The sequence below is a fragment of the Eschrichtius robustus genome, chromosome 3, assembly GCF_028021215.1.
Source record: "Eschrichtius robustus isolate mEscRob2 chromosome 3, mEscRob2.pri, whole genome shotgun sequence".
Classification (NCBI taxonomy): domain Eukaryota; kingdom Metazoa; phylum Chordata; class Mammalia; order Artiodactyla; family Eschrichtiidae; genus Eschrichtius; species Eschrichtius robustus.
The window spans coordinates 88797924-88821467 of NC_090826.1; the positions used below are offsets into that span (position 1 = coordinate 88797924).

General features: G+C 39.3%; 1 protein-coding gene across 3 annotated transcripts in view; it reads left to right on the forward strand.

Annotated features, from left to right (window-relative positions):
* CDC14A (cell division cycle 14A) overlaps positions 1-23544 on the forward strand; it is a 190807-nt gene that overhangs the window by 38525 nt on the left and 128738 nt on the right. For all 3 annotated transcript variants that reach the window (XM_068538080.1, XM_068538081.1, XM_068538082.1), the window contains one exon: positions 1270-1362. In XM_068538080.1, the coding sequence (XP_068394181.1) occupies positions 1270-1362 (93 nt within the window). The remainder of the gene's footprint in view (positions 1-1269; positions 1363-23544) is intronic.

The following is a 23544-nucleotide window of genomic DNA, read 5'->3' on the forward strand; positions in this document are numbered from 1 at the left end:
AGTGCCATTTTCAGAACGTGATTCTTGGTTATCAAAGAAATGCCTGACTTGGGGCGGTGAGGGTTTCTAGGCTTACAGCCATGATGCATAGAACTACGTTTTCTGTGGTTACACATTAAAGCCAGAATGTTGCTGTTTCATCTTAGAATAAACTTCAGAGTTGTGGAAGAGTTTCTTTTCCTTGTAGAAAATAGCAGGGTAAAGAAAGGTATGTAGTTGAGTTCTTATATTTTTAAGGGGCCTCTAAAAGCAAATATTCTGCGGGTTGTGGTTAGTGTGTAGAGTATAAAAAGCTGCCTTTCTAGTCGGTATGAATTTATAGATAAATATTAAAAAGTACTTATGTGTCTGTATTTTGAAAACCATTTGTCTGTTTTGAAATATGAGGAAAACCATATAACTGTTTTGAAATATGAGGAAATGGAGTGGATTTCATTGAGTTGTATCATGTTCTCATTGTTTTATGTTTGAATTTTTACTAATAATTTGATTTCATTTTAACAGATCATTTTGTTTTTACCTTCTTTTCATGTTTAGCATGTATACAACATACTATGTTGCTTATTTTGGATTTAGTTGAGCATGCAGCATATTGCCTGGCATATAGCAGCTGGTGCTTAATAACTGTTCGTTTGAGTCCATGAATTTAATATATGGCTATTGTATTAAGATGTTTGCTGACATAATCCTTTTGATGGTTCATTTTTTTCCGTTAACCATTTATTTTCAGGTAATTAAAAGGGGATTTTTTAATAGAACATTATAAAAAGAAAATATTAATATTGGTGCTCTGGTTAATATAGACATTTAAAAATGTTCAGAGAGGAAAATAGATTGGTTGACACATTTAAAAACAAATGGCATAATATGAAAAGCATAGATAAATTTTCTGGGAGTGGGTGTGGTGTGTTAGGGAATGAAAAAGGATGAATAGACTTTACATATAAGATCAAGAGTAAATCTTCAAAAATGATTCCTGCCATAATAAAGATGCCAATAATTTATCTCCCATTGTATCGGTCTCCTTTCTTGGAGAGAAATATATTTGGTATAGTGCTAATTCTTACGTTATGATTGAGCTGTAAAAAGTATGAGCTAGTAACCCTCCATCCCGTACTACTTATGTATGAATGCCATAGAAATTGAAGTTGAAAGTTGTTAAATTTCACTGATTGTGACATGTCTTTGAAAGTTAAGAGACGATGTTTTTCTGTACATTTCAACATTGTCTCTATGGTTACACTAACTCTTTTTATTCCCTCTTTCTAGTCATACAGTTTATCACGAAAGAAAATTGTGCACTACACCTGTTTTGACCAACGGAAAAGAGCAAATGCAGCATTTTTGATCGGTGCTTATGCCGTAAGTACTTTTTTCATGATTATTTTCTATAATCAGGCCAATGGAATGCTAACACTGTCAAACAATATCCAGGCCACTTTTTCAGTGGAATTGGGAGATGGTGAAGATTATTAGCAGCTTGGGAGTTGATCTGGAATGGAAAGTGTGGACCAGTATTGATCGTCTGTTTACTCTTGGATCTTATTTTCCATTAGCTAATGAGAGAATCTTGAGACTGCAATGTGTAGCTTGTATTCCACAGTTGTATAGGTGTTTTTAATAAAAAGAATACCCAGAAAGGATATTTACAGAAAAAAAATATATAGTGGAAGATTATTAAAGACTTAATGGTTTCCTTTTTTTGGGGATAAGAGGAAATCCTTGATTGCATGAGGGAGGATTATTATTATTATTATTATTATTATTATTATTATTATTATCAGTCCATTTATTTATCTATACAAGTGTTTGCAGTAAGCAAACTGAATATAAATCCTGCTTATATTGCAACTTCCCTAATGACTAGACATGACTTTTCAAAAATAATTTTGATTAGAAATTTTGTTCTCTGTAGGCACTAAAATGTAAATGTGAGTTCCACATGAATGTGCTATACAATTTTGTTGTGAATACTTCTAGAATTTTCTATATATACTGGGATTGGGCAGGCAGGGGAGAGAGGTGTCCTTTTCCCTCTCATCCTTCAGGAAGGTCGGTGTTTCTCTAAAGCCTGGAAGCTCACTGCTGCATGACCTTTCAACGGCCTCCTTCTGACGACCTTGATGGAAGGAGGCACCAGCTACTAGACATCAAACTCTGCCACATCAACCCAAAAGCTTTGGGGGAAAAAGCCCAGCTGTGCTGTTGAAAAGACTGTCAGCTGTTGCAGGGTGTAGGCTGAGGATAGTGCAGGCTGACAGCCAGACTGCAGCCCGGGGCCTTTTTTCCAGAACTGAGATGCCCAGTTCTGTCCACCTTTTCTCATCAGGATGTGGCTACAGTAAAGCCTTGGGCCATCCCTTGTGGTACTTTTCTTTCCTGCTCCATAGACAGCATGCTATAGTATTTGGAATCATGACTAAGAATCAGAAACACAGTTTTTCATCCTGAAGTGGCTCTGGGATGAGGGGTAAGCCACTTTATCTTTCTTAGCTTTACTTAGTTTCCTTATCTGTAAAATGAGAGGGTTGGACATAATGACCTCTAAGTTTCCTTCCAATTCTGAGGATACTAGGGTTATTTGTAGCGCCAGCCAGGCTCTTGCTTTTATTTTAAGAGCATGCATGAAAAGCTGGCTGTTGCCATGAAGGTTCAGTAAAGTGCGGGTAAGCTGAATTAAGCAGGCATGCTTATTTTTCACTTTGATAATTACTGTTTATTTGAAACTGATAATTGACACCGTGTTTAAAATATGGAGAGTCTGTAATAACCTCTGGATTCAAGCCACGTAAACAAGCGTGTCTTCCTGAGGGGTTTTGTGATGTTTCTGAGCATGTTATCCGTGAGTCCTTTGTCACAGGGATTGCCGTCAGGAAGAGGTCATTTGCTACTCGCTCCTTCCCCCTCTTCCCCTCCTTCACCCCTTCTTTCTCTTTTTTTCTTTCTTAATGCCCGTCCTTCCTGTTTTTAGTGTCTTCCTTAATTTCAGCATGGCAACTTTGGAATTTTGAATGGAAGTTTAGTGCTAATAGATGTGTTGAGCTTGGGGATAAAATGTATCTTCTAATGCAGAAGTTTCCACCACTTTAAAGCAGCCAAATGAAAGAAAAGCAGCCTGAGGGAGTGCTGAGGGCAGCATGAGCTTGTCTTAACATGCTGGTTACCGTCCTGAGAAGCAGTGTAATTATTATTTTACCAGTCATTTCCCAGTTGATTTTCTTTTCGAATTTTAGAAATGTGTTCCCCAGAAAGCTTTTTTGACACAACCCTTAATAAAAATGAGAACCAGGAATTGTAAACTTTCCTTAAAGAGAGTTTTGTGCCTTACTTTGTATTATATGTATGCATTTAATTGTTGACTCAAGTATTTTAAGAAGACAGTAATGGCATTATACATACATCTCAGCTAAGATTCATATTATTACATCTTGCTATTTGGATAAGTCATAATCTCCTGGGGGAATCTTCTTGGACATGAAAGACTTTTACTTTTGGAGTAGCTGTGTAGCCAAATGGGGTGAACTATGTACATGTGTATTTTTCAGAATCCCCAGCAGTGGAGGTGTTCCTCTTTTTAATATGTGATATCAGCCCTCTATCAAGGGGCACTGATGACTAATTTGTACTAAGACAAGCCTTTTTCCCTGAGCCTTATTTTTCTCATTTGTAAAATTTGGTTAATACCAGGGTTTTCTGGTCTACTTCACAGGATTATTATCAAGGTCAAATATCTAATGGCCTGTTTGATAGCACCACATAATATATCTAAATGATATGTGACATTTACTGTGGCAGAATTTTTTATTCCTTCTCTCCACAAACATATTTATTCCCCTACTCATTGCCTTTTTAGTAAATGAGCTACCATCAGCAACTTACTGAATCAAAGGATAGTAGTCATTTTGATTCCTGTTGTTTCCTTTTCCCACATTATACTCATCAATAATCTAAAACACATATTGAGTCAGAATACTTCTTTCCCTCTCTGTTGCTGTCACCTCGTCCAAGCCACTGTCACCGTTCACCTGGATGCCCACCACGGCTTCATACATTGTCTCCTTTTCACACCCTTGCTTCCCTTTAACCCAGTTGCTACACAATTGTCATAGTAATGTTTTAAAACTATAAATTAGATCATTGCCCTCTTTCGAATCTGTCTAATGATCGCTCACTCTTCTTGGCATGAAATTCAGCCTCCTTACCAATGCCATGAAGGTCCTCCCTGATCTGGCCCTTTCTCCCTCTGTGATCTCCTTACTCAAGATGCCCCCATCACACCGGCCTTCTAGCCGTGGAATCTCAAGTGTGCTCCCGCCGGAAGGCCTTGATATTTCTGTTCTCTCTCTCTCTCTCACCTCAGGTTTTTACCTCTGACCCTTGCATTGCTTCTTCCTTCTGATCTGATGTCACCTCCTCAGAGAGACTTTCTCTTGAGTTTTACCTTGCTTCCTCCACCTCCAGTCACCCTCTAGCCCTTTGCTGTTTTAGTCATTTTTTTGTAGCACTCTACTACTTGAAGTTACCTGGTTCATTTGTGTATTCACTTGTTTATTATTTCTCTCCTAGACTAGAGGGTAGGGACCTTGTCAGTTTTGTTCATGGCTGTGTCTAGGAGGTGATAAACTATTTAATCAGGGGTCAGGCCCAGGCATTCACCAGTTGAACTGGAAGCTGGCCACAGTGGGGCCTTCCTGCTGTGCTGAATCATGGGGAAGTCCAGGGGCGGGGGCGGGGTCCCAGGGAAGAGACGAGCTGGCCAGCCTGGAGGGGGCTGGAGGATTTACCAACTGGAATGGAACTATTTCAGTACTTGAACACTGAGCATCAGTTCAGAACCGTGCTCGGCCTGTGGTAGATGCTCCATAAATATCTACTGAATGAATGAATAATGGAACGATAAACTATGAAAGAAAGAACGAAGGTAACTTTCTTTGGGTAACTTCAGAGAGAAACTGAAAATGATCAAATTGGACATAAAGTTTAAAGTCATGTCTTCCTCATTACTGGAAATAATTTGCAGTAATGATTGAGCCAACCATGTTGTTTGTTTTTTTTAAATTTATTTATTTAAAAAAATTTTTTTGGCTGCATTGGGTCTTCGTTGCTGCACGCGGGCTTTCTCTAGTTGTGGCGAGCGGGGGCTACTCTTCGTTGCGGTGTGCGGGCTTCTCATTGTGGTGGCTTCTCTTTGTTGTGGAGCATGGGCTGTAGGCGTGAGGGCTTCCGTAGTTGTGGCACTAGGGCTCCGTAGTTGTGGCTTGCGGGCTGTAGAGCGCAGGCTCAGTAGTTGTGGCGCAGGGGCTTAGTTGCTCCGTGGCACGTGGGATCGTCCCGGACCAGGGCTCGAACCCGCGTCCCCTGCATTGGCAGGCAGATTCTTAACCACTGCACCACCAGTGAAGTCCCTCAACCATGGTCTTTAAAGATACAGAATCAAAGCAAAGGTTATAGACCAAGGGCAGTACCTGTATACAAAGTCACATCACTACCTTGCTTCTCTTTTGATAAACTTTTTTTTCAATTATTTTTATTATGGTAAAATACTATGTGTAAAATTTACTATCTTAATCATTTTTTCTTTGTTTTTTATTATTTTTTATGGAGGTATAACTGACATAACATTATATTAGTTTCAGAGGTACAACAAGATGATTCAGTATCTGTAAATAATTGCAAAATGACCACTACAACAAATCCAGTTAGCATCTGTCACCATACATAGTTGCCAAAAATCTTTTTTTCTTTGATGAGTCTTAAGCATTTTTAAGTGTATAGTTCAGTAGTATTAGGTACATTCATATTGTTGTGCAACTATCATACCTCGCTTTTGAGTGTGACATCTTGTGCAGACATTATGTACCTACAGAGTCAGGGCTTTGCCTGTGGTTTCTCTGTTAGATCATGACTTTAAGTATGTCACAGAAGCTTTTGTGTTTGTATTTCCTTATCTGTAAGTGAGGGAGAGCCTTTTTATGTTTTATCTCCTAGAGGTGTCATGAGTATCAAAAAGGAGATAAAATACAGAACATCATGTTCAGTAGGAAATCCACAAACCCTTCTCTGTGGGTGATCTGAAAGCCAGAGTTGCTGGAATGATGTGGCCACTGGAGATCACAGTGACGCTCAGCAGATGACAGGCACCCATCTCGGGGCAGTCCCCACTCATGAAGCATCTCTTTATCCCTAAGCTGTGACGTTGTGCTCCTTGAGATGGAGGGCTCGGATTTTAAGAACAGGCCAACTTTGTTGGAAAGATGTTTCCCTTCCAGGACAATACTCAATACAGTTTCTGTTTTAGAGTTAGGATGCTTAGATTATCATAGCATCCAAAATACTCCCATATGAATTTGAAGAAGATGGCTTTTAAAAAATTAAAAGCATGAATTAATTAGGCTCTTGCCACATGCTTAGAGACCAAATCCTCACTTGTTTCTGTACTGTTTTCGGTTCACAGAACTATGGTAAAGAGATCAAGGAGAATTTGGAGCAGGCCATGATGATTGAAGGATTGGAAAATAATTCAGAGTTAAAGAATTAAGAATTTTTTCAGCTATGTGGAGGATTCTGGTTACCACATTGTATGTTCCTTAACGCACTTGTTAAGGCCTCATATTGCTAAATAAGGGGTCTAATTATGGATTAACTGGGACTGGCCTGAACCAGATGTCATGTCTGAATCAGGGATGACAAGTCTAAGGTTTGTAGACTTTCTAACCATATCTATGTCTGCTATTTGTTTTGTAGACTGTACTTAAGGCCTTAGCAGTTATATTACACCTCTAAGTCTACTACTAATTGCAAAGAAGCCATTCTCCATCTGGTGTAGTGGTTGAGAGCAAAGACTTCAGCAGAGCCACAGGCTTGGCCTTGAATTCACTTGTTTTTTTGTGTGTCTTGACCAAGTTATTTAACTCATCCAAACTCCTTTTTTTTCCATCTTTAAAACAGAGATAATAACACCCCGCCTAACATAGCTGCGGTGAGGACTGAAGGAGGTCATGCTCATGAAGGTGTCAGGGCAGTGCCTGGCATTTTAAGCACTTAGGAATGGCTGGTGCTCTAGGCAGAAAAGTTGTGTGGCCTTCCAAATCATTTTCTGAGCCATTGTCTTACTTCCCCTGAAGAGCCGAAGGCTGCTCGCCTCTTTTTCTCTGCTTGTCTTCCCTCCTTTCCATCCCATTTCACACTTAGATCCTTCCTTGACTCAGTAATACTCAGATGGTTGTTAATGTGATGATTGCTTAGGATAATTCACTGGAAGGTGTGAAGGTGTGCGTATGAGTTTTTTTCCCCTTCCTAGGATGTTATCTGCTTTCTAAAGGAAGAACCTGTCTAAAGCAAATGAATTTCTCATTTTCGAGATGTGTATTCAGGTATTCGTTAGTTCAGTGAGTATTTATTTAGCTCACATGAGCTCGACTCAGCATTGTGGTGGGCTCTGGGAAATAAAATAAAAATTAAAAAAAAAAGAAATAAATAAAAAAAGAAGAAAGAATGAATGCCTAGCTTTAAAATAGGGGAACAGATGAGCAACAAGTAATTTGGGAAAAGTGTGTAGTAATAAGTGCCAAATTTGGATAAAAATTCATTCAACAAGTGTTTTTCCAGGCCTTGTCATACATGAGGTCTTGTTCTTGGAGTTGAGGATACTAAGGTGAATAGCTCCCTGCCTTCTGGTGTCGGTGTTGGGGCACTAGGGTCAAACCTGGAGATATTTGAGAGGGATCAAGGGTGACCAACCCCAGCAGGCCAAGTTGGGAAGGGAATATCAGATGGGGGGCATGGCATGGAGGGGAGGATGCTTTTCGGGGAGGATAGGAGGGGTTGGGAAATGATTAAATTATTTTAAACATCTAGTTTGAAAAGAGGATAATTTCATGAATTTAATCTAACAAATTGGCATAACCACATTATAGAAGAAAAGTAGGAAGTTTCTCTTGTAATTATATCTCTCTAAGTTTGAACTATTTACTTAGGTATAATTGCAGTGTAGTTTTGTGAACCTTTTTTCACTTGGCCTACATATGTTTTGCCTTTTTGCTACCTACGTGACCAAATAATATTCCCTTTAGAGTACATACCATCGTTTAACATTTTAGATTCTTTTCAAAATTTTTTATAATGTGACAAACAACTTTCTGCATTGTAAATGCTTCTTTTTGTGGATTTTTGTCTTTAGATTGCCAGAAGTGTGATTAATAGATTAAAAAAAAATCAGCATAACTTTAGGCTCTTGGAGTATATTACCATATTTAAGCCAATTTCCACTAAATCTGGTATCATGTGGACTCTTCAGTGTTATATACCTTTGCATAATGGGGATAAACACTAAAGACTTAAAAATTTACTTGGTGGGGCTGGGGGAGGGAAGGATTGGGAGTTTGGGAATTGCAGATGCAAACTAGTATATATAGGATGGATAAACAACAAGGTCCTACTGTATAGCACAGGGAACTATATTCAATATCCTGTGATAAACCATAATGGAAAAGAATATGAAAAAGAATATATATGTATAACTGAATCACTTTGCTGTACAGCAGAAGTTAACACGTTGTAAATCAACTATACTTCAGTAAAATAAAAAAACATAAAAATTTAATTGGTGAAAATATTTCATTGTTTTACTAATCATTTTTTAATGATTAGTACCTGGGTTGATTATTCCTGTAGTTTTATTTGTAGGTTTATTAACTTTCTGAATGGCTTGTGGTTTTTAAATTTGTTTACTATATTTGGACCATCAAAAGTTGAAAAGTGACTATCAGTCTCTTTCCTTTAAAAAAAGAAGTCGGGGCTTCCCTGGTGGGGCAGTGGTTGAGAATCTGCCTGCCAATGCAGGAGACACGGGTTCGAGCCCTGGTCTGGGAAGATCCCACATGCCGCGGAGCAGCTAGGCCCGTGAGCCACAATTACTGAGCCTGCGCGTCTGGAGCCTGTGCTTTGCAACAAGAGAGGCCGCGATAGTGAGAGCCCCCCACACCGCGATGAGGAGTGGCCCCCGCCTGCCGCAACTAGAGAAAGCCCTCGCACAGAAACGAAGACCCAACACAGCCAAAAATAAATAATAAATAAATTTAAAACAAACAAAAAAACAGTACAAATAATTTGTTTAAAAAAAAAAAAAAAGAAGTCATTTCCCTGTGTCTAATTTGTATCAATAGATGTAGACCCCTAGAAATCACACCCACCAGTCCAAGTTTCTGTAAGAAATTAGGAAGTCCGTATACCTTAAGTTCTGTTACTTATCAAAATGCTGTATTAATAAGTACTTCTGTGTGGTTGAATACAAAGATGGTTAATTGGAACTGCTGATAATGGACTTATTGATTATTTAACACTGAGTGGTTTACTGAATTTTACAAAAAATTATATTTGGGACAGTATTATTTAAAAGTGGTTAACGTGTGTGTGTGTGTTTAAATCATTGGAAAATGGTAAACCAGGCCAACTGACTCTGAATTTGTTTCTGTCTTATTTCTGACTCACAGTTCATCCATAAATTGCAATTTCAGAACTGCTTTAAATTATCATTAAAAAACTATAGGTTAAACAAATGTTATTTAAAATGTAGGTACAATTATCAAGAAAATAGTTGGTTCAAACTAATAAAGGTGTTTACCTTAAATATTTATTAAAATAGTAATAAAGTGGATGTCAGCTACCAGTGTTCTGTCAACCTCTGTGGCTTGGTAAACCTACCAGGTAGCGTATGCTTCTGCTTATAGAAATTGTGGAGAGGAAGGGAGGAGTGGCTTATGGCTGGGGCAGGGCTATTTCCTGTTTGCAGTTCCTTCCTTTTATAGCTTGATAGGCAAGAATGCTAGTGCCTGTAAGTGGGCCAGAGAGGCTTTTATCCTCGCAGGCTTGCATTTTTGGTGTCTTTAAGCAGGTCAGTCTCCCTAAAATCATAAAGCATTTTCAATTTCAAACTCTTTGAATTTGGAAATTCTGTTAATCTTCTGCATATGGATAGAGCGATATTATCTTTTTCAACTCTCCTTGCATGTTTCATTTAGCTGTGGGCTAGAGAAATCAGCTGTTTGCTTTTCACTTGTGGAAGGTTTGTTTCTCAAGTTTAACTAAGTCTTTTCAGTCTTTTTTTTCTTCCCCTTCTCCTGCTAACAAGTTTCCTCTGTGCTGTAAACACACACACACACAGACACACACACACACACACACAGACACACACACACTGTATTTAGGACAGTATATTTCAAGGGTGATACTGTGTCTGCTCACACAGTTTTGAATCTCATTAGTAGCCTTGAAAAGGCATATACTTTCTATGTGAAAAGCTTATGTCCGTTTGTTTCATTTCCATACTGAATTAAGGGGATGTACTTTTTTTTTTTTTAATTTATTTATTCTATTTTTGGCTGCGTTGGGTCTTCCTTGCTGCACGCGGGCTTTCTCCAGTTGCGGCGAGCGGGGGCTACTCCTTGTTGCAGCGCGCAGGCTTCTCATTGCGGTGGCCTCTCCCGTTGTGGAGCTCGGGGCTCCAGAGCGCAGGCTCAGTAGTTGTGGCGCATGGGCTTAGTTGCTCCGCGGCACGCGGGATCTTCCCGGACCAGGGCTCTAACCCGTGTCCCCCGCATTGGCAGGCGGACTCCCAACCACTGCGCCACCAGGGAAGCCCGGGATGTACTTTCTTAATGCTCGGAATGGGAAATTTCGTTCTGTTCCCCACAGCAGCCCCAGCATCTAGAACAGTGTCTGACGCATCCTAAGTGCTCAATGACTACTTGCATGAATGACCGAATGTTTAATTGATAAATAAACATAGTAACATTGATAAACAAGTTATCTTCCACGATTCCTGAAAGTTTGATATGGGGTAATTAAAAAGCTGGAGTGCTTAGAAATAAATTAGGAAGTCAGTACTAATTATAGAAATAACAGGAATCACAGTGTTTTGAGGCATTACTTTTTTAAATTTACGGAGTAAAATGAGGTGTTTTAAATAGCTCTCTAAAATTTGAGAACTGAAATGGACTTTGTTAATATATATAAACGTTTGAAATCAGTGTTCTGGATGATAGTCTTCATTTTAGCCCCAGCATTATTTCTGTTTTTCTCAGTAGGGGAAAATCCTTATTTATGCATATAAGTAGTTGTTTAAAAATGTCAATCACTTTTTTAACAGTTGTCCTTGTACTCTCCATATATTTTTCAATAAGAACTAATTCAAATGCTCAAAAAAAAAAAAAGAATACTGGAAAAATTTTCAATCAGTTGCATTAAAAAAATTTAATTGTATTCATTTTTTATGGAAAAAAATTAGAAAAGAGACACTGAATGCCCTGAAGACATTATTCATTATCATCATGTGACTTGGTGCTAAAAAAACCCCAAAAGACTCACTCTTGCAGAACCACTGAAGTATCTCTGTAAGAAACTGACTAGGAAAAAAAAATCCTGCTCCAGTCCTGCTTTCTCAGATGGAGAATCTGAGACCAGAGAGGTCAAGTGTCTTGCCCAGGGTCAAATCCAGTTAGTGAAAGAGAGAGACTAGAACCCTCCGCCAAGTTCCCAGTTGGAGGTATATCCACCCACAGCGCATAGCTGAGCAGTGCTAGTCTTGTAATAATACTGTGTCTAAACCACAATATTCTGCAGAAGATCCAAAACAGCATGTAGTGTGAAAGGGTAGGATGTTCCAGTTGGAAAGCAATGTTTCAAATACACTGGTCATGCTGTTTCTCTTCCAGGCAGCATCTGAGCGTTAATTCTGGCTGATGGAGCTAACACCCCAATAAGTTTGTGTAGCAACCAGGTGAAATGGCAGTTTTCCTCACATTCGCCTCAGTGATGTCTATGGATGTCCTAAAGTGGTTCTAAGTGTCAGGAGTGATAGAAAAACAGGAGAACCAAGAAGTGACATGAAGCAGTTAGGACTGAGTTTTCCAAGCTTTTTTCACTATAATCCACAGTAAGAAACATGTTTTACATTGCAGCTTAGTTCACATACTCATACACACACACACACACACACACACACACACACATGCACATACCATTCCCATGAATAATTGAAACAAAAGGTTCATGAAACAATTTTTACCTTACAATGGGTGAGGTATACTGACGTTTTATATTCTGTCCTATTTTATTAAAGAAAAGTCTTTATCCATTAAATTGATTTTGCTGCTCCCAGCCATTGGAGAATCTGCTTGCTGTGCTTAGATCTGAAATGTATTTGCATGTTTTTTAGGGCATCGATTTTGACACTGAACACGCAGGTGACTGTTTGGCACATCTGGGTTAGTCTACAATTAACGCAAACAGCTTAAGTAAATTTTAAAGTGTCCTGAACTCCTCAGAGGTGCCTCTCTCTAAATATCAAGATGTACAGCCGGCTCTCACATGATTTTCATTCATTTGCTACTTGATTATTAGAAAAAGCTGAGTTTGTTTTAAGCCCTCGAATAATACAATTTATCTTTGCCTATCGCACTTCCATTTAAATCACTATGTTTCCCTCAAACTCCTCTCCTACACATCCCCTTCTTCCTGGCAGCCCAAATGTGCATTTATTCATCTGGGGACAACCTTGAATGAGAAAGGTCAGTGCTTGGGTCAGCACTGGGGGCCCTGAGGAGCCGGTGCTGAGCCTGCCTCTGGGTCTGTTATGTGAGTGCCTGTCTAGTTTAGTTTCTAAATTTGTGCTCATGATATGTAACGCCCTATTGACCTCACGATATCTAATCTTTTTTTTTTTTTATAAATTTATTTATTTATTTATTTATTTTTGGCTGTGTTGGGTCTTCGTCTCTGTGCGAGGGCTTTCTCTAGTTGCGGCGAGCGGGGGCCACTCTTCATCGTGGTGCGCGGGCCTCTCACTATCGCGGCCTCTCTTGTTGGGGAGCACAGGCTCCAGACGCGCAGGCTCAGTAGTTGTGGCTCACGGGCCCAGTTGCTCCGCGGCATGTGGGATCCTCCCAGACCAGGGCTCGAACCCGTGTCCTCTGTATTGGCAGGCAGACTCAACCACTGCGCCACCAGGGAAGCCCCACGACATCTAATCTTAAACCTTAGGTTTGTAAGGGTTTTTGAATGCATACTTTTAATCTATGTAAATTTTATTTAAAGTCTTTTTTTTCTTTTTGACATAGTGAATAAAATAGTGGCCTTTTCCCCATTACGGACAGTGAACTAATAACTGAAAAGCCCTCTCCATATGTACTTTCTGAAATTTTACATAAAGCAGGAGCTAACTGCAGCTCCGCTGAGGTTGCTGTGTGTTGAGTTATTCCTAAGACTCTTAGTGCCCCAAATATGGTCACCACGGCAATAAACTGAGACCGTGCCCATGCTGGCTACTAGGTCCCATGTCAGCGCCACTCTGCCCCTGCATCTTTCTTAGTTCTCTCCTTCACTGTGCCTCTGCCTCAGCCTTGCTTCCTGGTGTCCACCCCCTCTCACCTTCCATAATAAATGCTTATAGGGCTTCTGAATTTTCGTTATGGAAAACCAGGCTCTTATGATGAGAACCTAAAGCGAGGGATGTAGTTAGTCAGCAAATTCACGGTTAAAGTAAATAGTCGGGCTAAGTGTAAGTTCAGCCTGAAAGAGATATTTAGAGTTGCTGTAGTACCTCAGAGAATTATTTAATAGGGGAGTAACATTTGTGGTTCATAGTTTCAAATTAAGGAGCAGACAGACAAGCCTTTCCATGTGAAGATACATACTGTAGGATGAATCAGACTTTAAAGTTCTTTCGTGAGTGGGTGTGTGAGTCAATTAGTGGGGCTTACCTTGGGAAATTTGTAAATTGATTGAAAAAAAAACCCCATAATTCCTTTCTCAGAGAAACTTTCTGATGTTTTTTCCATAATTGGTCCAGTCTCCTCTCCTCTCCTCCCAACTGTTTATTTTGTCATTTCTTATTATCTGACCCAGAACCTGGCTTAATTATAGCTTTTCTCACCTTGTCTTGCAATTAATTACGTGTGACATAATCCACTAGAATGAGCTCTTTGCTATTACTTGCTTTGCCATCTCTCTCCTACTAGAATGAGCTCCTTGAGTAGAGGAATGACTGTTACTCACATTTATATCCTCAGTACCTAACATGGTGCCTGTCTGTGTTGTTTTAAGGAATAAGGAATGAACAAGATAGGAGACAGCCCTGGAGGGAATTCAGATTCCCAACGTGACTGATTTTGTGTTAACAGTGTGTGAGGAACGATGCAGACAGACTCCAAGCTCGAGGTCTTCATCACACCACTCCTACCCCAGGTCCTGCCGTTGACTTCTGTAACCCAGGTCTCAGCTGCAGTGCTTTCAATTTGAAATCCACTGCTTATTAAGACTTATGGGAATGGACCCATCCCGTACAAAGAATTTAGGGTTATGCTGTAACTCTCTTAATAGCGTTGCAGGGTATTGTCTGTCTTGGAGTTGGGAAAGCCTTAAATCCCATTAGTTTGAATGTGGTGTTATGTTCCCTTCAGAAATGTCTGAAATTTGGAGAAAATTCTCAGTGTCTGTAAGGGAGTTGTAGTTTTGGCAGCAAGCTGCATATTTTGCCAGGAGACAAATTTTAAGTTTTATTGTCTTTCTGGAAACACATCTGTGAAATAATGGAAATAGTGACAAAATGTGCTTAATATTTTAAAAGTTTCAAAAATCATTTTGTTTACTTGCCTCCAAGTCAGATATTTGAATTAAAAAACAACAACAACTTTTAGAATATCCTGACATCGGCCTATGACATTATTAACACAAAGTTTAAAAAATATATTAGATATTAAATTTTATATATGTGTAGTGGCTGATGACAGTATTTTACTTCTGAATTCATGGAAGAGGAAGTTAGATTTTAGTTGTTGATTAAGATCATTCTATTACAGTTAAAAATTTGGGGATTTACCCAGAATGTGGGCAAGTGGATTTTCTTGATAAACTTTATTTGACTTTTTTTTTTTTAAAGGAACAGTAGTTGGCCTAGACCTTGAGTTAAATACAAGACTACAGGGTGAGATGGTGGTGGGAGTGTCTACTCTAGCAATCCAGGGAGTAATTTCTCCTCTGAAGAACTGCTCCAGTGGAGCTGTATACAGTGATTCTCCCCTAAGATACAAAAATAGACGGACCTTAGATAGGCTCTCCCCTCACCCTGCCTGCCCACCTGTACCCTTCCCTCCTCCTCTGCCTCATTGTACTAGGAAACCTAGAGAAATTAAGTAACTGTCACAAGAGGCAGAACAGGGAGTGACAAGAACCCCCTATATCATTGGCATTCCATTTCTTCCCCTCTTCGTTAGCAGCACCCCTGTTCAGGTAGACACCCGTAGCCAAGTTAACACCATGTATGAAGTAACCAGTTACCTCTTTCCTCACACTTTGCTCTTGGCTTTCCTTTATGCCTGTTACTCGTTCACACTCCTTGTTATCTCTGTGTAGCTCTCCATCTTCATCTTTCTTTTCCCCTACTATTTCCTTCTCTTTCTCCTTCCTCTGTTTCTGATCACATCTCTCCTGTTGCTCTGTTCCCTTCCTTTCGCCGCTCTTTCTGTCTTAATTGGCTGGTATATAGAATAGCAATATTGTAATAATTGGAGTTTTTGGGTTACGTGTAACAGAAACTGGCTCTGACTTGCTCGAACTCAAAACTTTAGAATGAATTTCCTTGTAGTTTAGTCAAAAGAGGGAAGTAGAGGGCTCCTGTAGCCTTCACTGTTTAATAAAAACTCTTTATTCATTTTAATGGGAAATAGTCTTCCCCTCTCCCCTTCTATCTGGTTCATTTGTTCATTCTGTCATTGAGCAAATAATTATTGAGCAGCTGTGCCAGATACTCTCCTAGGCTCTAAGGATATAGCAGTGAAGGAGAGAGATAAAACTCCCTGTCCTCATAGAGCTTATATTCTGCTGGTGGAGACAAACAAAGAAATAAAAGGTCAGTGATAATGGCTTTGTGGTGGTGTGCTAGTGTTTGGCTAGCTCAGATTGGAAGTTCAGAGAAGCTGTCTTTGAGGTGATAACAGTTAAGCTGATAGAGAGGAAGAACGTTCTAGGCAGAGGGAATAGCAAGTACAAAGGCTTTAAGGTGGGCCTGAACTTGTGTATGACTGAGGAGCCAAGAGAAAGCCGATGCGGCTGGAGCACAGCGGGTGAAAAGGCTGATGCAGCAACGAGGTGTGAGGTCTCTGCCAGTGCTTGTGTGTGAGGGGAAGAGCTTGGATTTTATTCTCCATGACTTGGGAAGCTGTTAGAGTTGAAACGATCTGATTTGCACTTAAAAGGACTTTTAAAACTCATCTTTTAGAAACCTACTCAAAGCTCTCCATGATACCAGTTATCTCTGGGTTTCAAATTTCTCTTATGCTACTGTGCCACGATGGTCTGAGTATTTACGTGTCTGCCTTCTCTGTCATCTTCATTTTTATATCCCTAAAATATAGCTCAGTGTCTACAAGTAGACAGTGAAAGAAGAGGTGCGTTTGTCACATGGTTGTCACGGGCATTGGCAAAGCCTATCGTGCCGTTGGAATTTCATTGAGAATGGAGACCTCCTTTCTTACATTAACTATCACTTAAAGCTAAGGGAATAATATTTGTAGTACTGTGATATAATTCAGGTACTGAGCCTTCTGACTTCTATAAGGATAACATTTTCTAATATTGGTCCTCAACTATAATCATGTATCGGAAATACCTGTGGGCCAGACCTGTCATATCTGGCAAATCAGAATCTCAGGGGGGAGAAGCCAAGATATCTAAGTCTTAAACAGCTTTAAAGGTTTTTCTGAGGAATAATTGCAGTTGTGATCCCCTGGCTTGGAAGATCTGAAGTAACATGCAAAGGATGTTCCATGAGGTCAGTAATATATTTGCCTGTTCTTGCATATTACCCATTGTGCCTGGTACCAGTAACTGCTGTATGAAGAAATTAATTACCTGTGTGTAGAACTTTGGAGAATTCTCTGCTCATCTCCTTCTTTTCCTTTCTTCTCCCTTTTCCTCATTTTCCTTACTATGAGTAAATCTGCAATGCAAGTCTTTTTTTTTTTTTTTGCAATGCAAGTCTGATGAAAAGATGGTGGTGAGAAATCGCTGGCCAGGGTTCGTGAAGGAGGTGTTTTCTGGAAGTAGTGAGGTCTACCTGCAGTAGTGAGCCGGAATGAGAGGGAAATTTCCAATAGCTGCAGGGAAGGTGGAGGGACTTCTATATATTACATATTGGGTATGTATGCAATAGATCTGTGGGCTGGATTTAAATTATTTTTATTTAAGTTGAAGTTTCCTTCACTTGTTTCAGTTCTGCTGTTTGTGAAATTAGTAAACTAAAGTATTTAGGGAACGTGGTTACTTCTTAAAAAAAGTATATACATTTAAGAATGATAAAGCATATTATGTTCTTGTAGGATACATCTGTCATGTGGCATCTATTTGAACAGTTTGGGCTAATGCACAGTAAAATTGCCACTGGATCCTTTCTGCAAACACCTGCCTGATGGGCAAAGCTCTTGTTTCTCTGCTTTCTCTAAGCAACAACTCTGTAAATACTGGAAGAGAACAACCAGTTCCCTGTTTGTGTTCATTGTTGGCTTTCTATTCTTGAGTCAATTCAAAGAACAGTAGCTTACAAGTTACTATGAGATTCTAGATCTAAGATTTAGTTCACATGCTGTGTGGCTTCTGTCTTAGAAGTTTTCAAATTGAAAAAGCATAAGGTGACTATATCCAAAAAGGAAAAAGCTTTTTTGTTTTTGGTCCCTCAGGTGCATGCCCTAGTTACGAACATGAATACAATGGATTGTCTGGTCTACCTCCTTCCCTCCTAGGAAATCTGAGGCAGCTGTAAGTTGCCTTAAGTCATGGGAAGCGAGCCACACTTTTGTCTTATGGAGCCTGGGTTGGGTTCCATACCTGGCAAGTTTGGCCATATTCCTCTTGTGTGTGTCCAGAAAGTTTTTGACCTCTCTCATTCGTTTTTCTTCCAATTATTTTGCTCTATTTACATTGAGAAAATCTTTTTCCTCTCATATTTGCCCTGCCTCCCATTGCCTCAGATTTGAAATTAGTCCTAATCATAATGCCAAATATTGAGGAAAGCTATGCATTTTGAAGTGGAATTAGATGTAATAAAGTACCAGTCAGACATTTGAAATAATTCAAGGTTCACTTTAGAGTCATTGTAAACATCTTCATTGATCTCATGTTTTTCTAACCTAGCCTTTCCTCAAGTACTAGCATTGAGAGAAAATAATTTAAAAAGCAAACATACTTATTTAATTATATTGTTTTAGTTTTTAGTTTTTGAAATGTTTTCTACTACATTTTATTTCAGATATCTGATTTCAATGATAATATGGAATATAGTATCATTTTTGGACTAGGCTACAAGACTAACAACCATAAGATTTTATCTTTGGGAAACTATTTCCAGAAATCTAAATATTAGCTTTTGGAATAGAATTCAAATAAGCTTTTGGAGTAGAATTCACTTGCAAGTGAAGGGCTTTCTGTAATTGGTCATAGGTGTTAAGAGGATTTAAACACTGATTCTTGGTCTATTACAGTGGATCTATCATCTGCATCTTCATAATAAATGAAGTTATGGTTCTTGCCTTCTAAGCTTGATCGAATTCAGTCCTTGGTTTAAAGAACTACTCTTCTCACTTTTTTTTTTTTTTACTTTTCTTTCTTAATTTGAAAGGTTTTATGAAATAAAGCTCATATTATACCCAGAATTAAACAGTGAATGTCAGTATGAGGAGTTTTTAATATGAAACCATTTCATTTGAGAGTATGTATTATTCAAGTGGTATTCTGAAGTGAGTCTATTTTTGTGCTTTATGCAGAGACTGCCTTCTGATGATGAATGATAGATGATATACAAGGTTATGTTTATCTGTGTGTTGTAACATAACAGCCCTGTACTCAGCTTATGTGAGACTAGGGACTCAGGTTTTCTTGGGACCAAATATTTTCTCCTTTTCCCCTTTAAAGGTGTCCCTTTTGACTTCTGTGTGCTGAGAATATTGGCTTAGTGTTTCCTTGGTTTGCTTAACAAGGGGCTGGACTAGTTCAATGAGATACAACCAGCTCAGCAATATCTGTTTTGGGACATGAGCTCTCCTCAGGCAGGAGAAGGCTGTGGTACTGAGACACTACTAGCAAGAGATGTATATTTGTTGTGGCTATAGCTGTCAGTTCTGGAAAGACATCTTTTCAGGCTGATTATGAAAGTTCTGTTTCCCGTCAAATTAGATGGAAAGATACACATGGCTGATGTTGTCTGCAATTTTCCTAAATTACCCATCAAAGAGCTCCCAGTGGTTTCACTCTAATTACACCCATGAGAGTGATGGAGAGAGGATTTCTATTTTAAACTAATTCTCACATAAATAGAAAAGTCTGCTGCCTACTCACTGAATATCAAATCCCAAATTCAAATTCAAATTCAAATGTGAAGCGACAACACATGAGAGTGTTACAGAGCAGACATCACCTTAACCAAAAAGCACAGTCATTTCTAGACCTTGTTCTGAAGAGGATGTCAGATGATTTTTAAGTATTTTTGGGGCAGAAATAAGTGATGGAGATAGAGACCTAACATGAGGTTCTGCCTTTCTTCTATGATTAGTGTTGCCTCCATATTTTTTAAGCAGATGCATTGTCTTACACTCTGCAGGCCTTGTAATCTGTGGTTTATAATAGACTCAAAACTTGAAGAACAGGAAGAATGACTTTCTTTAACAATGTGTTCAAAGACTCAAGATGCATTCATTCTTGTTCTGTTTTAATTAGACCAGTAGAATAAACTTAAAATAGACTGAATAATGCAAGTTGTTTTAACTATACAGTTGCATTTCTGGTTTGTAATTAGTCTTACCTATCTAATTCGTGATTGTTTAACACTGAATATTTTTATTTCTGTAAGCAGTTAGAACAAAAGTAGAATCAGCTGTGCGTTTGGGAAATGTTTGCCTTTTTCCTATTTTAAAATTTTATTTTAAAGTTGAATGCAGATATTGTTTTCTCAGTCTCTGGTTATAATGGGAGGAAATGATAAAGAAGAAAAATGTTGCTAAAAATAAAAAATTAAGCATTTTATTTGTGCTTGTGTATGACAATTAAGACTTAATGCTGTCTTCAGGAAAAAGCAGTTTATAAATTAAGTGCCCTGACACTTAAGAAGTCTGAGAACCAAGTCTTGGGAGGCAAGGAAGAGACTTTAAAAGTTTTGTTTCAGCTCTTTGCAGAGTTTCTCACCTCATCATGTGTTTTTATAGATGTTCATTCCATGGACTTCTGTGGTTTATGTTTTGTAGATAACTGGTAATTACTCTCCTCTCCTAAAAACAAACCCAACCTGGTAATCTTATTCTTTTGTTCGTGAGAAGTTCACATAAGGAAAAATGAGTACAACATCAACTCTCTTCTGGTTACTTTGTTAGAGAGAGATGTGGGCCACATCAGCGATCTTCTGATATTTTGACAATGGGTTGATAAAACAGGAACCAGTGCATTTATTTTGTGGTTGTTGATACTAAGGCACCAGGAGACTCAGGAGACCCTTTAAACAGGCAAAACTGAGAGTAGGATCGATATCTGTATGTTAAAATGAGAGGGTTGAACTAAATGATGGTCTGTATGTTGCAACTTTGGTATATAGCAATCATGAGGGATGTTTACATCCTCATGTTTTGATGTTTATATGTATAGGCAGGCTTTAGGGCTAAGGTGTCAGAAGTAATAGCAGTTGTGGATCCTGATTCACATGGATACAGGTGGTGAAAAGGAGAAGAGAAAAATATTTTGGGATCCAAGTTTATCTTTTTCCTATGGTCCCTTGCTATAGAAGAGCCATGTGTCAGGTACAATTCTGAGCACATTACATACATTATTAATTCACTTAATCTTCCCAACAAGCAGCCTAATGAGGCAATTACAGTATTATCCCCACTTCATAGGCAAGAAAATGGAAGCACAGTAATACAGCTCATAAGTGAAGAGCATGGCAGTTTGGCTGTGGACTTGGGGTGCCTAACCACTACGCACTGTCACCTACTCTCTAGATAGGTGATCAGTATCCTGTGACCGTGTCATGCTTGTTCTCACATAAAACGCTCTCTTTCTCTCCACTGTTTGTTCCTGCAGCCGTCAAACATTTTTTGAGTGTGTGCTGTGTGCCAGGCACAGTGGTGAGTCTTGTAGATACAGAAGAGATAGAAATCCTGCTCTCAGAGTTACAAGCCTAGCCAGGGAGATAGACTAAAATAACCACAGAAACGTGTGATGACAAACAAGGGTAAGAGTTCGAAGGAGAAGGGCAGGGAGCTTTGAGAACATAAGGCAGGGGCCTGATCTCATCAAGTTGCCAAAGAAGGCTGCCCTGCCAAAGTGACTTAGAGCTGTGGTGCCAGTGAAGAGGAGCAGGAGGCCATCTAAATGCTACCACGATGCAAGGAAGACTCAGGTGGAGTCTGGTCCCTTTGTGGACCATTCCGCAGCCCCCTTTAGAGCCCTTGATCTCAATAGCTTTAAGTACCATAATGACGTTGCAGACTTTTCCTTGTGTCCTTGTATGTGTGCAGGTTCCTATGCAGGTTGTAAGCATTAAGTAAATACATGCTGGTCTTTGGTGACTGTGTTCCGTTCCACTTCTTGCTTCCTGCCTTCTGTCACGTTTTGGGAGTGGCCGAGTGTTGCTTCAGAACAGACACGGAGAAGTGGGAGAGTGAACGTCTGGGTCAGGTAGCCTGCCTTGGCTCTCGAAACACTTTCTGTAAGCTTATACAGATCATTTGATCTTGTGCCCCTATGTTTGAAATCAGTTTCTTTCTTACTTTCTCTTTTAGCACACCATTGAAGTATTGTCTCTAAGTACCTAGTTTGATGCTTTCATATAACTGGGATCAGAAAGTTAATTTCACTAGGTCCTCTGGGCATTACCACTAAAGTTGTAGTGACACATTCAAAAAATCTCATTCACTAATTATTAAATGAGCTGAATTAACCCTCTAGGGCAGGTGCACTCGTTGTATCTTACCAGGTTAATGTAGTCATTCACTAAACATATACATATTTGGTGAGCATCTACAAACGAGGCTTTGTAAGGCTTATAGAAGTATGGAGCACTTGGTTACTGCACTTAAGGAGCTTCCTACTTTAGCATAAAGGAAAATAATTGCAACAGAGTTGTGAGGGGCCCTTAAGGAAGTGGGCTGGAGGGCCTGTGGGAGCCAGACTGCCTGACTCCACTGCACCCTAGCTTTGTGGCCTTGAGGCAACGGGTTCTCTGCATTTCACACGTAAAATGGAATTGTGATTGTGAGGATTAATGAGCCAAATTATGTAAAGCGCTTAGAAAAGTGCCTGGCACATAGTATATACTATATAACTTTTTGCTTTTATTATTATCATCATTATCATGGTCACTATCACTCTTATGGTCAAGCCTAAAGGTAAGGGGAAGGGTTTCAGAACTAAAGAAGAAAGACATCATGGAGGTGGTATTTGAGTTAGGTCTCAAATGAAATAGGAAGAATTTTAATAGGCAGAGAGGGTGTGGAGAGGATTTCAAGAAACCTCAGGTGCTAGAAAGTATCACCTATGATTAGGGAATGGTGAGGAGTCCAGGCTAGTGGATGAAATTCTTTCAAGAAACAATGACAAATTCACCTGGAAAGGTGGATTAGGACCTTATCTTGGTGAAGAGTTGGCAGTCTGGCTGGGCTTTTAGAGCAGGATTGAGTCTCTCAGAGCCCTGCTCTAGAATTCCTGGAGTAGGCAGGAAATGGAGGCTGAGAGAAATGGTGTGAGTCTTCGCATGTGGTGATAGGGCTTGAGAAAAAGTGATGATGATAGTCATGAAAAAAAAGGTCAAGTGCATATCTGCTGGAGAACTAATGAAACTTAAAAATTCAGGGCCCCTCACATGTTCAGAATCCTAGTGGTGGTTTTGTAAAATTTGAAAAGCTATTTGTATCCTTTGCTTCTTTCTCTAAATGGTATATTTCAGTCCCCCAAACCTGGTTCCATGCCATAATTGAAAGAGACTGTGGAGAAAGAATCAGTCTGTGTATTGATTTGATGAGGGTAGATAGAGTGAAGCAGAGAGGCCAGAGTTAAAGACGACTTGCGAGATTTTGTCTGGGTGATGGGGAGGAACCTGATAGGAAAGGGGGATGTTGGGAGAAGCCAATTAGGGAGCAGTGGTTTCATACCGAGCGAGTGTTCTAGACTGGTTAGCTTCACCAGGGAAAGAACATTTTCTTTTCTTTAGACCTCTGCCCATCCCTATCCTCAATTGCTGTCTCGCAAGTGTGATAATTTTAAGTTATATGGGGCCTAGAGAAAGGGGTCCAAAGATGACTGCTAATTAGTGGGCTAGAACCCAAAGCACATGTCTTAGGGGCATCTTTGTAATGTCTGCATTTAGTACTCTGTGTATGCAAAGCCTAGTTTTCTGAAACCTTTAAAGAAAGTCTCTCCTTTTTTGGTATATCTTTGGTATGGATTCTTCTATATTCAGCAAATTTTAGTGCTTCTAGACTATTTTCAAGTTATAACATCTGTTTTCTGGAA